Source organism: Salvelinus alpinus, chromosome 9, assembly GCF_045679555.1.
Source record: "Salvelinus alpinus chromosome 9, SLU_Salpinus.1, whole genome shotgun sequence".
Lineage (NCBI taxonomy): Eukaryota > Metazoa > Chordata > Actinopteri > Salmoniformes > Salmonidae > Salvelinus > Salvelinus alpinus.
The window spans coordinates 3,419,496-3,437,421 of NC_092094.1; the positions used below are offsets into that span (position 1 = coordinate 3,419,496).

At 41.6% G+C, this 17,926-nt stretch overlaps 1 protein-coding gene across 2 annotated transcripts in view; it reads right to left on the reverse strand.

The window, feature by feature from the left end:
- Positions 1–462: 462 nt before the first annotated feature.
- Positions 463–17,926, reverse strand: part of best1 (bestrophin 1) — a 26,508-nt gene continuing 9,044 nt past the window's right edge. The window contains exons 9-10 of one of the 2 annotated variants that reach the window (XM_071415555.1): positions 1,210–2,017; positions 463–1,116 (exon numbers count right to left, since the gene is read on the reverse strand). In XM_071415555.1, coding sequence (XP_071271656.1) covers positions 823–1,116; positions 1,210–2,017 — 1,102 coding nt within the window. In that variant the 3' untranslated portion in view covers positions 463–822. Of the gene's footprint in view, positions 2,018–17,926 lie in introns of both variants that reach the window. The other variant, XM_071415554.1, reaches the window with a different exon arrangement.

The following is a 17,926-nucleotide window of genomic DNA, read 5'->3' on the forward strand; positions in this document are numbered from 1 at the left end:
TTATTGAGCAAATTGTTCATACATACTTTTTTTTAAACTGCATTGTTGGTAAAGGCTCGTCAGTAAGCATTTCACGGAAAACGTCTGTTGTATTTGGTGCATGTGACAAATACAATTAGATTTTCCAGAAATCCTGGTTGGACAAATCCTGGAATCAGGAGAGAATAAGCAGGAAATCCAGGAAATCCTCCAACTGGGATTTCTGAAAATGTAGGGAAAATTACCAGAATTTGGCAACCCTAGCAGAAACACACCGGAGATATTGACGGGCGAGGTACTTAGGCACCTCTGACCAGAATGTTATCAGTCAATATTTTCTAAAGGGGTTAATGATTGAGAGATTCTTCAGTAGTTCAGGTAGGCCTCCAGTCCGTCGGCCTCCAGTCCGTCGGCCTCCAGGCCTCCAGTCCGTCGGCCTCCAGTCCGTAGGCCTCCAGTCCGTAGGCCTCTGAGATTCAGCAAACAAACGATTCTTTCTTCAGTAGATTTCGTACTGGTTTACGAGCTGGAATAGTATGAAGAAGAAATGTCATATTATTCTCCACTCTGTGGGATTCCAATAAACATTTCAGAAGCAGCCTCTACGCCTCGGACATCCAGGCTTCGCTCACATTTGGAAGGATGGCCTCGCAAGACTACCACTGGTCGGAGGAATGGCCTCGCAAGACTACCACTGGTCGGAAGTGCTGGAACCCTCCAGTCTGAAAGAAAGACTGCGTAGGTCAACACTACTTCTGAACCCTGAGTCCGTCCAACCACTCCCTCCTTCCTCAGTCCTGCTCCCATCCCCCAGGGGCCTTGTCCAATCATCTCCCTCCTTCTTCAGTCCTGCTCATGCCCCCCAGGGGTCTTGTTCATCCCACTATCCACTACCAGAGCTCCCAGCCAGTGAGGGCCCCCCTCAGCCAATGAAATCCCTGAATCATTGGGCGAGTTTTGATGCTGAATGGCTTCTTGCTGAGAGGATCCAGAAATGGTGTTCACGACGTTGTTGCTTAGACTACCATTGGTTCCACTGTTGATACCTGCTGCTCTAGTGCTGTTGAAGTTGGCATGGTTACAAAAGGTGTTGGGGTTGGTACCATTGCAGAAGTTGGACGTAGTAGTGGTGTTGGTGTTGGTACCATTGCAGAAGTTTGTTGTAGAAGTGGTGTTGGTACCAGTCAAGATGTTGGCTGAAGTAGTGGTGTTAGGGTTGGTGGTGTTGATAGTGCTGGTGGCATTGATACTAGAGGATGAGCTGTTGGGATTGGTAGCTGGGGTGCGAGAGGGAGGGGTAAAGGAGAACACCCGCTCCCCTCCACCTCCCACTCCCCGGGGGCTGATGGGTCCAGGCTGCAGGCCCTCGGCCAACGGTGTGTAATCTAGAGAGAGGCGCGGAGGTTGGGGCCGCCGAGACAGCAGGCCTTGCCCGGGCCGGAGCTTTGATATGGGGCAGAGCTCCGGAAGGTTGCCAGGGTCAGGGAAGGAGAAGGCTGGAACACAAGGACCCTCACCCTCCTCACTCAGCCAGGGGAAGGCAGAGGAGGGTGGAGGGAGCATATGACCTGGAGTATCAGGGGGCAGCAGACCTCCAGAGCCAACCATCGGAGGAGCTAGTGTGCTGGAGCTGCGATCCCAGGCGTAAGTTCCTCGGGTGGGCCGTGGACGAGGCATAGCGGGGGGAACACAGTGGATGGGGGTCTGGGGACAGCTATAGAAGCCGGACCTCTCGTACAGCGGCATGGAGGAGAAGGCGTAGTCCGGGTGGCTGGAGTCGTGGCGGGGACCAGGGCCGTGGCTTGGCGTTGAGGCGTCCCCCTCAGAGTGCAGGAAGAGGGGGAAGCGGCTGAATGGAGCCCCTGGGCGCCGGCGCAGGAGAGAAACCCGGGAGGAGGTGGAGGAGCGGGGGAAGACGGGGGACTGAACCCCCAGGAAGCGACTCAGACCCCCCAGGAGAGGAGTAGAGTGGTTGGCCTCCTCATGCTCCTTGATCTGCTCCAGGTTGGACTGGAACTCCATCTCCTCTTTGGGAACACTAGAGAGAAGAAGAAGAAGGCTTTATTGACCATCTGCTCTTTACACTAGAGTGATGATAGGCATGTGTTAGCTAGTTTAATTCCATCTGCTCTTTAGGAACACTGGAGTGATGATAGGAATGTGATTAAAAGGAAGAAACTTCCCTGAACAATTTAATAGATCTCAAAGTATCAAGCTAGTTAGGTACTGGAAGTGGTATAGCTCACAATCAACCCCTTGGATTGATGAGGAATTGAACAATTATATGGTTGAGAGGGATGAGGCAAAAGGTATGGCAATTAAGTCTGGCAGCCCAACTGATTGGTAAATAAATAAAAATAAACTATACTATGAAACAAAGATAAATAATATAAAGAATGGTAGTAATAAGCTTTGGGGCACCTTAAATGACATTTTGGGGGAAAAAGCCAACTCGGCTCCATCATTCATTGAATCAGATGGCTCATTCATCACAAAACCCACTGATATTGCCAACTACTTTAATGACTTTTCCATTGGCAAGATAAACAAAACTTAGGGATGACATGCCGGCAACAAACGCTGACACATCCAATGAAAGATAAGAATTGTACTTTGAATTCCGTAAAGTCAGTGTGGAAGAGGTGTCGTGGCAATTTCCTGTATTACCAAATGAGGAGAGTTTCAAACCACACACCAGTAAGAGTTATACTTAAATTTCAGAGGTGAATTTTTTTTGTTGGTCTATCAACAATGACAAGCCACTGGGGTCTGATAATCTGGTTGGAAAATTACTGAAGATAATAGCAGACGATATTGCCTCTCCTATTTTCCACATCTTCAATTTAAGCCTACTAGAGAGTGTGTGCCCTCAGGCCTGGAGGGAATCTAAAGTAATTCCGCTACCCAAGAATAGCAAAGCCCTCTTTACTGGCTCAAATAGCTGACCAATCAACCTGTTACCAACCCTTAGTAAACTTATTTCACAGTAAACAAATTGACAACAGAATTTCAGCATGCTTATAGGGAAGGACACTCAACAAGCACAGCACTTACACAAATGACTAATGGTTGGCTGAGAGAAATTGATGATACAATTATTGTGGGGGCTGTCTTGTTAGACTTCAGAGCAGCTTTTGACATTATCGATCATAGTCTGCTGCTGGAAAAACGTATGTGTTATGGCTTTACACCCCCTGATATAATGTGGATAAAGAGTAACTTGTCTAACAGAATACAGAGGGTATTCTTTAACTTCTCTAGGATAGGGGGCAGCAAATTCACTATTGGATAAATAGCGTGCCCAATTTCAACTTCCTTCTACTCATCCCCAGAATATAAGATATGCATATTATTAGTAGATGTGGATAGAAAACACTCTGAAGTTTCTAAAACTGTTTGAATCATGTCTGTAAGTATAACAGAACTTATGTAGCAGGCAAAACCCCGAGGACTAACCATTCTTTTTTTTTTAAGTCACTGTCTGTTCAATGAGTTTTCATTGGAATACTGGACGGTAGCGTCCCACATATCCTAGAGAAGTTAATGGAAGCCACTAAAACATAATCCAGTTAGAATCAGGAATTCCCCAGGGTAGCTGTTTAGGCCCCTTGCTTTTTTCAATTTTTACTAACGACATGCCACTGACTTTGACTAAAGCCACTACATGTCTCTCTGCTGATAGGAATACAACAGGATATAATGAGGACTACATGTCTCTCTGCTGATAGGAATACAACAGGATATAATGAGGACTACATGTCTCTCTGCTGATAGGAATACAACAGGATATAATGAGGACTACATGTCTCTCTGCTGATAGGAATACAACAGGATATAATGAGGACTACATGTCTCTCTGCTGATAGGAATACAACAGGATATAATGAGGACTACATGTCTCTCTGCTGATAGGAATACAACAGGATATAATGAGGACTACATGTCTCTCTGCTGATAGGAATACAACAGGATATAATGAGGACTACATGTCTCTCTGCTGATAGGAATACAACAGGATATAATGAGGACTACATGTCTCTCTGCTGATAGGAATACAACAGGATATAATGAGGACTACATGTCTCTCTGCTGATAGGAATACAACAGGATATAATGAGGACTACATGTCTCTCTGCTGATAGGAATACAACAGGATATAATGAGGACTACATGTCTCTCTGCTGATAGGAATACAACAGGATATAATGAGGACTACATGTCTCTCTGCTGATAGGAATACAACAGGATATAATGAGGACTACATGTCTCTCTGCTGATAGGAATACAACAGGATATAATGAGGACTACATGTCTCTCTGCTGATAGGAATACAACAGGATATAATGAGGACTACATGTCTCTCTGCTGATAGGAATACAACAGGATATAATGAGGACTACATGTCTCTCTGCTGATAGGAATACAACAGGATATAATGAGGACTACATGTCTCTCTGCTGATAGGAATACAACAGGATATAATGAGGACTACATGTCTCTCTGCTGATAGGAATACAACAGGATATAATGAGGACTACATGTCTCTCTGCTGATAGGAATACAACAGGATATAATGAGGACTACATGACTCTCTGCTGATAGGAATACAACAGGATATAATGAGGACTACATGTCTCTCTGCTGATAGGAATACAACAGGATATAATGAGGACTACATGTCTCTCTGCTGATAGGAATACAACAGGATATAATGAGGACTACATGTCTCTCTGCTGATAGGAATACAACAGGATATAATGAGGACTACATGTCTCTCTGCTGATAGGAATACAACAGGATATAATGAGGACTACATGTCTCTCTGCTGATAGGAATACAACAGGATATAATGAGGACTACATGTCTCTCTGCTGATAGGAATACAACAGGATATAATGAGGACTACATGTCTCTCTGCTGATAGGAATACAACAGGATATAATGAGGACTACATGTCTCTCTGCTGATAGGAATACAACAGGATATAATGAGGACTACATGTCTCTCTGCTGATAGGAATACAACAGGATATAATGAGGACTACATGTCTCTCTGCTGATAGGAATACAACAGGATATAATGAGGACTACATGTCTCTCTGCTGATAGGAATACAACAGGATATAATGAGGACTACATGTCTCTCTGCTGATAGGAATACAACAGGATATAATGAGGACTACATGTCTCTCTGCTGATAGGAATACAACAGGATATAATGAGGACTACATGTCTCTCTGCTGATAGGAATACAACAGGATATAATGAGGACTACATGTCTCTCTGCTGATAGGAATACAACAGGATATAATGAGGACTACATGTCTCTCTGCTGATACAACAGGATATAATGAGGACTACATGTCTCTCTGCTGATAGGAATACAACAGGATATAATGAGGACTACATGTCTCTCTGCTGATAGGAATACAACAGGATATAATGAGGACTACATGTCTCTCTGCTGATAGGAATACAACAGGATATAATGAGGACTACATGTCTCTCTGCTGATAGGAATACAACAGGATATAATGAGGACTACATGTCTCTCTGCTGATAGGAATACAACAGGATATAATGAGGACTACATGTCTCTCTGCTGATAGGATACAACAGGATATAATGAGGACTACATGTCTCTCTGCTGATAGGAATACAACAGGATATAATGAGGACTACATGTCTCTCTGCTGATAGGAATACAACAGGATATAATGAGGACTACATGTCTCTCTGCTGATAGGACTACAACAGGATATAATGAGGACTACATGTCTCTCTGCTGATACAACAGGATATAATGAGGACTACATGTCTCTCTGCTGATACAACAGGATATAATGAGGACTACATGTCTCTCTGCTGTGATACAACAGGATATAATGAGGACTACATGTCTCTCTGCTGAGTACAACAGGATATAATGAGGACTACATGTCTCTCTGCTGATACAACAGGATATAATGAGGACTACATGTCTCTCTGCTGATACAACAGGATATAATGAGGACTACATGTCTCTCTGCTGATACAACAGGATATAATGAGGACTACATGTCTCTCTGCTGATACAACAGGATATAATGAGGACTACATGTCTCTCTGCTGATACAACAGGATATAATGAGGACTACATGTCTCTCTGCTGATACAACAGGATATAATGAGGACTACATGTCTCTCTGCTGATACAACAGGATATAATGAGGACTACATGTCTCTCTGCTGATAGCAACAGGATATAATGAGGACTACATGTCTCTCTGCTGAGTACAACAGGATATAATGAGGACTACATGTCTCTCTGCTGATACAACAGGATATAATGAGGACTACGTGTCTCTCTGCTGATACAACAGGATATAATGAGGACTACGTGTCTCTCTGCTTGGATACAACAGGATATAATGAGGACTACATGTCTCTCTGCTGATGGATACAACAGGATATAATGAGGACTACATGTCTCTCTGCTGATAGGTACAACAGGATATAATGAGGACTACATGTCTCTCTGCTGATGGATACAACAGGATATAATGAGGACTACATGTCTCTCTGCTGATAGGCAACAGGATATAATGAGGACTACATGTCTCTCTGCTGATACAACAGGATATAATGAGGACTACGTGTCTCTCTGCTGATACAACAGGATATAATGAGGACTACATGTCTCTCTGCTGATACAACAGGATATAATGAGGACTACGTGTCTCTCTGCTGATACAACAGGATATAATGAGGACTACATGTCTCTCTGCTGATACAACAGGATATAATGAGGACTACGTGTCTCTCTGCTGATACAACAGGATATAATGAGGACTACATGTCTCTCTGCTGATACAACAGGATATAATGAGGACTACATGTCTCTCTGCTGATAGGAATACAACAGGATATAATGAGGACTACATGTCTCTCTGCTGATACAACAGGATATAATGAGGACTACGTGTCTCTCTGCTGATACAACAGGATATAATGAGGACTACATGTCTCTCTGCTGATACAACAGGATATAATGAGGACTACGTGTCTCTCTGCTGATACAACAGGATATAATGAGGACTACATGTCTCTCTGCTGATACAACAGGATATAATGAGGACTACAACAGGATATAATGAGGACTACATGTCTCTCTGCTGATACAACAGGATATATTGAGGACTACATGTCTCTCTGCTGATACAACAGGATATAATGAGGACTACATGTCTCTCTGCTGATACAACAGGATATAATGAGGACTACATGTCTCTCTGCTGATACAACAGGATATAATGAGGACTACATGTCTCTCTGCTGATACAACAGGATATAATGAGGACTACATGTCTCTCTGCTGATACAACAGGATATAATGAGGACTACATGTCTCTCTGCTGATACAACAGGATATAATGAGGACTACATGTCTCTCTGCTGATACAACAGGATATAATGAGGACTACGTGTCTCTCTGCTGATACAACAGGATATAATGAGGACTACATGTCTCTCTGCTGATACAACAGGATATAATGAGGACTACGTGTCTCTCTGCTGATACAACAGGATATAATGAGGACTACATGTCTCTCTGCTGATACAACAGGATATAATGAGGACTACATGTCTCTCTGCTGATACAACAGGATATAATGAGGACTACATGTCTCTCTGCTGATACAACAGGATATAATGAGGACTACGTGTCTCTCTGCTGATACAACAGGATATAATGAGGACTACATGTCTCTCTGCTGATACAACAGGATATAATGAGGACTACATGTCTCTCTGCTGATACAACAGGATATAATGAGGACTACATGTCTCTCTGCTGATACAACAGGATATAATGAGGACTACATGTCTCTCTGCTGATACAACAGGATATAATGAGGACTACATGTCTCTCTGCTGATACAACAGGATATAATGAGGACTACATGTCTCTCTGCTGATACAACAGGATATAATGAGGACTACATGTCTCTCTGCTGATACAACAGGATATAATGAGGACTACATGTCTCTCTGCTGATACAACAGGATATAATGAGGACTACATGTCTCTCTGCTGATACAACAGGATATAATGAGGACTACATGTCTCTCTGCTGATACAACAGGATATAATGAGGACTACATGTCTCTCTGCTGATACAACAGGATATAATGAGGACTACATGTCTCTCTGCTGATACAACAGGATATAATGAGGACTACATGTCTCTCTGCTGATACAACAGGATATAATGAGGACTACATGTCTCTCTGCTGATACAACAGGATATAATGAGGACTACATGTCTCTCTGCTGATACAACAGGATATAATGAGGACTACGTGTCTCTCTGCTGATACAACAGGATATAATGAGGACTACATGTCTCTCTGCTGATACAACAGGATATAATGAGGACTACATGTCTCTCTGCTGATACAACAGGATATAATGAGGACTACATGTCTCTCTGCTGATACAACAGGATATAATGAGGACTACATGTCTCTCTGCTGATACAACAGGATATAATGAGGACTACGTGTCTCTCTGCTGATACAACAGGATATAATGAGGACTACATGTCTCTCTGCTGATACAACAGGAAATATGAGGACTACGTGTCTCTCTGCTGATACAACAGGATATAATGAGGACTACGTGTCTCTCTGCTGATACAACAGGATATAATGAGGACTACGTGTCTCTCTGCTGATACAACAGGATATAATGAGGACTACATGTCTCTCTGCTGATACAACAGGATATAATGAGGACTACATGTCTCTCTGCTGATACAACAGGATATAATGAGGACTACATGTCTCTCTGCTGATACAACAGGATATAATGAGGACTACATGTCTCTCTGCTGATACAACAGGATATAATGAGGACTACATGTCTCTCTGCTGATACAACAGGATATAATGAGGACTACATGTCTCTCTGCTGATACAACAGGATATAATGAGGACTACATGTCTCTCTGCTGATACAACAGGATATAATGAGGACTACATGTCTCTCTGCTGATACAACAGGATATAATGAGGACTACATGTCTCTCTGCTGATACAACAGGATATAATGAGGACTACATGTCTCTCTGCTGATACAACAGGATATAATGAGGACTACATGTCTCTCTGCTGATACAACAGGATATAATGAGGACTACATGTCTCTCTGCTGATACAACAGGATATAATGAGGACTACATGTCTCTCTGCTGATACAACAGGATATAATGAGGACTACATGTCTCTCTGCTGATACAACAGGATATAATGAGGACTACATGTCTCTCTGCTGATACAACAGGATATAATGAGGACTACATGTCTCTCTGCTGATACAACAGGATATAATGAGGACTACATGTCTCTCTGCTGATACAACAGGATATAATGAGGACTACATGTCTCTCTGCTGATACAACAGGATATAATGAGGACTACATGTCTCTCTGCTGATACAACAGGATATAATGAGGACTACATGTCTCTCTGCTGATACAACAGGATATAATGAGGACTACATGTCTCTCTGCTGATACAACAGGATATAATGAGGACTACATGTCTCTCTGCTGATACAACAGGATATAATGAGGACTACGTGTCTCTCTGCTGATACAACAGGATATAATGAGGACTACGTGTCTCTCTGCTGATACAACAGGATATAATGAGGACTACGTGTCTCTCTGCTGATACAACAGGATATAATGAGGACTACATGTCTCTCTGCTGATACAACAGGATATAATGAGGACTACATGTCTCTCTGCTGATACAACAGGATATAATGAGGACTACATGTCTCTCTGCTGATACAACAGGATATAATGAGGACTACGTGTCTCTCTGCTGATACAACAGGATATAATGAGGACTACGTGTCTCTCTGCTGATACAACAGGATATAATGAGGACTACGTGTCTCTCTGCTGATACAACAGGATATAATGAGGACTACGTGTCTCTCTGCTGATACAACAGGATATAATGAGGACTACGTGTCTCTCTGCTGATACAACAGGATATAATGAGGACTACGTGTCTCTCTGCTGATACAACAGGATATAATGAGGACTACGTGTCTCTCTGCTGATACAACAGGATATAATGAGGACTACGTGTCTCTCTGCTGATACAACAGGATATAATGAGGACTACGTGTCTCTCTGCTGATACAACAGGATATAATGAGGACTACATGTCTCTCTGCTGATACAACAGGATATAATGAGGACTACATGTCTCTCTGCTGATACAACAGGATATAATGAGGACTACATGTCTCTCTGCTGATACAACAGGATATAATGAGGACTACATGTCTCTCTGCTGATACAACAGGATATAATGAGGACTACATGTCTCTCTGCTGATACAACAGGATATAATGAGGACTACATGTCTCTCTGCTGATACAACAGGATATAATGAGGACTACATGTCTCTCTGCTGATACAACAGGATATAATGAGGACTACGTGTCTCTCTGCTGATACAACAGGATATAATGAGGACTACATGTCTCTCTGCTGATACAACAGGATATAATGAGGACTACATGTCTCTCTGCTGATACAACAGGATATAATGAGGACTACATGTCTCTCTGCTGATACAACAGGATATAATGAGGACTACATGTCTCTCTGCTGATACAACAGGATATAATGAGGACTACATGTCTCTCTGCTGATACAACAGGATATAATGAGGACTACATGTCTCTCTGCTGATACAACAGGATATAATGAGGACTACATGTCTCTCTGCTGATACAACAGGATATAATGAGGACTACATGTCTCTCTGCTGATACAACAGGATATAATGAGGACTACATGTCTCTCTGCTGATACAACAGGATATAATGAGGACTACATGTCTCTCTGCTGATACAACAGGATATAATGAGGACTACATGTCTCTCTGCTGATACAACAGGATATAATGAGGACTACATGTCTCTCTGCTGATACAACAGGATATAATGAGGACTACATGTCTCTCTGCTGATACAACAGGATATAATGAGGACTACATGTCTCTCTGCTGATACAACAGGATATAATGAGGACTACATGTCTCTCTGCTGATACAACAGGATATAATGAGGACTACATGTCTCTCTGCTGATAGGAATACAACAGGATATAATGAGGACTACATGTCTCTCTGCTGATACAACAGGATATAATGAGGACTACGTGTCTCTCTGCTGATACAACAGGATATAATGAGGACTACGTGTCTCTCTGCTGATACAACAGGATATAATGAGGACTACATGTCTCTCTGCTGATACAACAGGATATAATGAGGACTACATGTCTCTCTGCTGATACAACAGGATATAATGAGGACTACATGTCTCTCTGCTGATACAACAGGATATAATGAGGACTACATGTCTCTCTGCTGATACAACAGGATATAATGAGGACTACATGTCTCTCTGCTGATACAACAGGATATAATGAGGACTACGTGTCTCTCTGCTGATACAACAGGATATAATGAGGACTACATGTCTCTCTGCTGATACAACAGGATATAATGAGGACTACATGTCTCTCTGCTGATACAACAGGATATAATGAGGACTACATGTCTCTCTGCTGATACAACAGGATATAATGAGGACTACATGTCTCTCTGCTGATACAACAGGATATAATGAGGACTACATGTCTCTCTGCTGATACAACAGGATATAATGAGGACTACATGTCTCTCTGCTGATACAACAGGATATAATGAGGACTACATGTCTCTCTGCTGATACAACAGGATATAATGAGGACTACATGTCTCTCTGCTGATACAACAGGATATAATGAGGACTACATGTCTCTCTGCTGATACAACAGGATATAATGAGGACTACATGTCTCTCTGCTGATACAACAGGATATAATGAGGACTACATGTCTCTCTGCTGATAGGAATACAACAGGATATAATGAGGACTACATGTCTCTCTGCTGATACAACAGGATATAATGAGGACTACATGTCTCTCTGCTGATACAACAGGATATAATGAGGACTACATGTCTCTCTGCTGATACAACAGGATATAATGAGGACTACATGTCTCTCTGCTGATACAACAGGATATAATGAGGACTACATGTCTCTCTGCTGATACAACAGGATATAATGAGGACTACATGTCTCTCTGCTGATACAACAGGATATAATGAGGACTACGTGTCTCTCTGCTGATACAACAGGATATAATGAGGACTACGTGTCTCTCTGCTGATACAACAGGATATAATGAGGACTACATGTCTCTCTGCTGATACAACAGGATATAATGAGGACTACATGTCTCTCTGCTGATACAACAGGATATAATGAGGACTACATGTCTCTCTGCTGATAGGAATACAACAGGATATAATGAGGACTACATGTCTCTCTGCTGATACAACAGGATATAATGAGGACTACATGTCTCTCTGCTGATACAACAGGATATAATGAGGACTACATGTCTCTCTGCTGATACAACAGGATATAATGAGGACTACATGTCTCTCTGCTGATACAACAGGATATAATGAGGACTACATGTCTCTCTGCTGATACAACAGGATATAATGAGGACTACATGTCTCTCTGCTGATAGGAATACAACAGGATATAATGAGGACTACATGTCTCTCTGCTGATACAACAGGATATAATGAGGACTACGTGTCTCTCTGCTGATACAACAGGATATAATGAGGACTACGTGTCTCTCTGCTGATACAACAGGATATAATGAGGACTACATGTCTCTCTGCTGATACAACAGGATATAATGAGGACTACATGTCTCTCTGCTGATACAACAGGATATAATGAGGACTACATGTCTCTCTGCTGATACAACAGGATATAATGAGGACTACATGTCTCTCTGCTGATACAACAGGATATAATGAGGACTACATGTCTCTCTGCTGATACAACAGGATATAATGAGGACTACGTGTCTCTCTGCTGATACAACAGGATATAATGAGGACTACATGTCTCTCTGCTGATACAACAGGATATAATGAGGACTACATGTCTCTCTGCTGATACAACAGGATATAATGAGGACTACATGTCTCTCTGCTGATACAACAGGATATAATGAGGACTACATGTCTCTCTGCTGATACAACAGGATATAATGAGGACTACATGTCTCTCTGCTGATACAACAGGATATAATGAGGACTACATGTCTCTCTGCTGATACAACAGGATATAATGAGGACTACATGTCTCTCTGCTGATACAACAGGATATAATGAGGACTACATGTCTCTCTGCTGATACAACAGGATATAATGAGGACTACATGTCTCTCTGCTGATACAACAGGATATAATGAGGACTACGTGTCTCTCTGCTGATACAACAGGATATAATGAGGACTACATGTCTCTCTGCTGATACAACAGGATATAATGAGGACTACGTGTCTCTCTGCTGATACAACAGGATATAATGAGGACTACATGTCTCTCTGCTGATACAACAGGATATAATGAGGACTACGTGTCTCTCTGCTGATACAACAGGATATAATGAGGACTACATGTCTCTCTGCTGATACAACAGGATATAATGAGGACTACGTGTCTCTCTGCTGATACAACAGGATATAATGAGGACTACATGTCTCTCTGCTGATACAACAGGATATAATGAGGACTACATGTCTCTCTGCTGATACAACAGGATATAATGAGGACTACATGTCTCTCTGCTGATACAACAGGATATAATGAGGACTACATGTCTCTCTGCTGATACAACAGGATATAATGAGGACTACATGTCTCTCTGCTGATACAACAGGATATAATGAGGACTACATGTCTCTCTGCTGATACAACAGGATATAATGAGGACTACATGTCTCTCTGCTGATACAACAGGATATAATGAGGACTACATGTCTCTCTGCTGATACAACAGGATATAATGAGGACTACATGTCTCTCTGCTGATACAACAGGATATAATGAGGACTACATGTCTCTCTGCTGATACAACAGGATATAATGAGGACTACATGTCTCTCTGCTGATACAACAGGATATAATGAGGACTACATGTCTCTCTGCTGATACAACAGGATATAATGAGGACTACATGTCTCTCTGCTGATACAACAGGATATAATGAGGACTACATGTCTCTCTGCTGATACAACAGGATATAATGAGGACTACATGTCTCTCTGCTGATACAACAGGATATAATGAGGACTACATGTCTCTCTGCTGATACAACAGGATATAATGAGGACTACATGTCTCTCTGCTGATACAACAGGATATAATGAGGACTACATGTCTCTCTGCTGATACAACAGGATATAATGAGGACTACATGTCTCTCTGCTGATACAACAGGATATAATGAGGACTACATGTCTCTCTGCTGATACAACAGGATATAATGAGGACTACATGTCTCTCTGCTGATACAACAGGATATAATGAGGACTACATGTCTCTCTGCTGATACAACAGGATATAATGAGGACTACATGTCTCTCTGCTGATACAACAGGATATAATGAGGACTACATGTCTCTCTGCTGATACAACAGGATATAATGAGGACTACATGTCTCTCTGCTGATACAACAGGATATAATGAGGACTACATGTCTCTCTGCTGATACAACAGGATATAATGAGGACTACATGTCTCTCTGCTGATAGGAATACAACAGGATATAATGAGGACTACATGTCTCTCTGCTGATACAACAGGATATAATGAGGACTACATGTCTCTCTGCTGATACAACAGGATATAATGAGGACTACATGTCTCTCTGCTGATACAACAGGATATAATGAGGACTACATGTCTCTCTGCTGATACAACAGGATATAATGAGGACTACATGTCTCTCTGCTGATACAACAGGATATAATGAGGACTACATGTCTCTCTGCTGATACAACAGGATATAATGAGGACTACATGTCTCTCTGCTGATACAACAGGATATAATGAGGACTACATGTCTCTCTGCTGATACAACAGGATATAATGAGGACTACATGTCTCTCTGCTGATACAACAGGATATAATGAGGACTACATGTCTCTCTGCTGATACAACAGGATATAATGAGGACTACATGTCTCTCTGCTGATAGGAATACAACAGGATATAATGAGGACTACATGTCTCTCTGCTGATACAACAGGATATAATGAGGACTACATGTCTCTCTGCTGATACAACAGGATATAATGAGGACTACATGTCTCTCTGCTGATACAACAGGATATAATGAGGACTACATGTCTCTCTGCTGATACAACAGGATATAATGAGGACTACATGTCTCTCTGCTGATACAACAGGATATAATGAGGACTACATGTCTCTCTGCTGATACAACAGGATATAATGAGGACTACATGTCTCTCTGCTGATACAACAGGATATAATGAGGACTACATGTCTCTCTGCTGATACAACAGGATATAATGAGGACTACATGTCTCTCTGCTGATACAACAGGATATAATGAGGACTACATGTCTCTCTGCTGATACAACAGGATATAATGAGGACTACATGTCTCTCTGCTGATACAACAGGATATAATGAGGACTACATGTCTCTCTGCTGATACAACAGGATATAATGAGGACTACATGTCTCTCTGCTGATACAACAGGATATAATGAGGACTACATGTCTCTCTGCTGATACAACAGGATATAATGAGGACTACATGTCTCTCTGCTGATACAACAGGATATAATGAGGACTACATGTCTCTCTGCTGATACAACAGGATATAATGAGGACTACATGTCTCTCTGCTGATACAACAGGATATAATGAGGACTACATGTCTCTCTGCTGATACAACAGGATATAATGAGGACTACATGTCTCTCTGCTGATACAACAGGATATAATGAGGACTACATGTCTCTCTGCTGATACAACAGGATATAATGAGGACTACATGTCTCTCTGCTGATACAACAGGATATAATGAGGACTACATGTCTCTCTGCTGATAGGAATACAACAGGATATAATGAGGACTACATGTCTCTCTGCTGATACAACAGGATATAATGAGGACTACATGTCTCTCTGCTGATACAACAGGATATTATGAGGACTACATGTCTCTCTGCTGATACAACAGGATATAATGAGGACTACATGTCTCTCTGCTGATACAACAGGATATAATGAGGACTACATGTCTCTCTGCTGATACAACAGGATATAATGAGGACTACATGTCTCTCTGCTGATACAACAGGATATAATGAGGACTACATGTCTCTCTGCTGATACAACAGGATATAATGAGGACTACATGTCTCTCTGCTGATACAACAGGATATAATGAGGACTACATGTCTCTCTGCTGATACAACAGGATATAATGAGGACTACATGTCTCTCTGCTGATACAACAGGATATAATGAGGACTACATGTCTCTCTGCTGATACAACAGGATATAATGAGGACTACATGTCTCTCTGCTGATACAACAGGATATAATGAGGACTACATGTCTCTCTGCTGATACAACAGGATATAATGAGGACTACATGTCTCTCTGCTGATACAACAGGATATAATGAGGACTACATGTCTCTCTGCTGATACAACAGGATATAATGAGGACTACATGTCTCTCTGCTGATACAACAGGATATAATGAGGACTACATGTCTCTCTGCTGATACAACAGGATATAATGAGGACTACATGTCTCTCTGCTGATACAACAGGATATAATGAGGACTACATGTCTCTCTGCTGATACAACAGGATATAATGAGGACTACATGTCTCTCTGCTGATACAACAGGATATAATGAGGACTACATGTCTCTCTGCTGATACAACAGGATATAATGAGGACTACATGTCTCTCTGCTGATACAACAGGATATAATGAGGACTACATGTTTCTCTGCTGATACAACAGGATATAATGAGGACTACATGTCTCTCTGCTGATACAACAGGATATAATGAGGACTACATGTCTCTCTGCTGATACAACAGGATATAATGAGGACTACATGTCTCTCTGCTGATACAACAGGATATAATGAGGACTACATGTCTCTCTGCTGATACAACAGGATATAATGAGGACTACATGTCTCTCTGCTGATACAACAGGATATAATGAGGACTACATGTCTCTCTGCTGATACAACAGGATATAATGAGGACTACATGTCTCTCTGCTGATACAACAGGATATAATGAGGACTACATGTCTCTCTGCTGATACAACAGGATATAATGAGGACTACATGTCTCTCTGCTGATACAACAGGATATAATGAGGACTACATGTCTCTCTGCTGATACAACAGGATATAATGAGGACTACATGTCTCTCTGCTGATACAACAGGATATAATGAGGACTACATGTCTCTCTGCTGATACAACAGGATATAATGAGGACTACATGTCTCTCTGCTGATACAACAGGATATAATGAGGACTACATGTCTCTCTGCTGATACAACAGGATATAATGAGGACTACATGTCTCTCTGCTGATACAACAGGATATAATGAGGACTACATGTCTCTCTGCTGATACAACAGGATATAATGAGGACTACATGTCTCTCTGCTGATACAACAGGATATAATGAGGACTACATGTCTCTCTGCTGATACAACAGGATATAATGAGGACTACATGTCTCTCTGCTGATACAACAGGATATAATGAGGACTACATGTCTCTCTGCTGATACAACAGGATATAATGAGGACTACATGTCTCTCTGCTGATACAACAGGATATAATGAGGACTACATGTCTCTCTGCTGATACAACAGGATATAATGAGGACTACATGTCTCTCTGCTGATACAACAGGATATAATGAGGACTACGAGA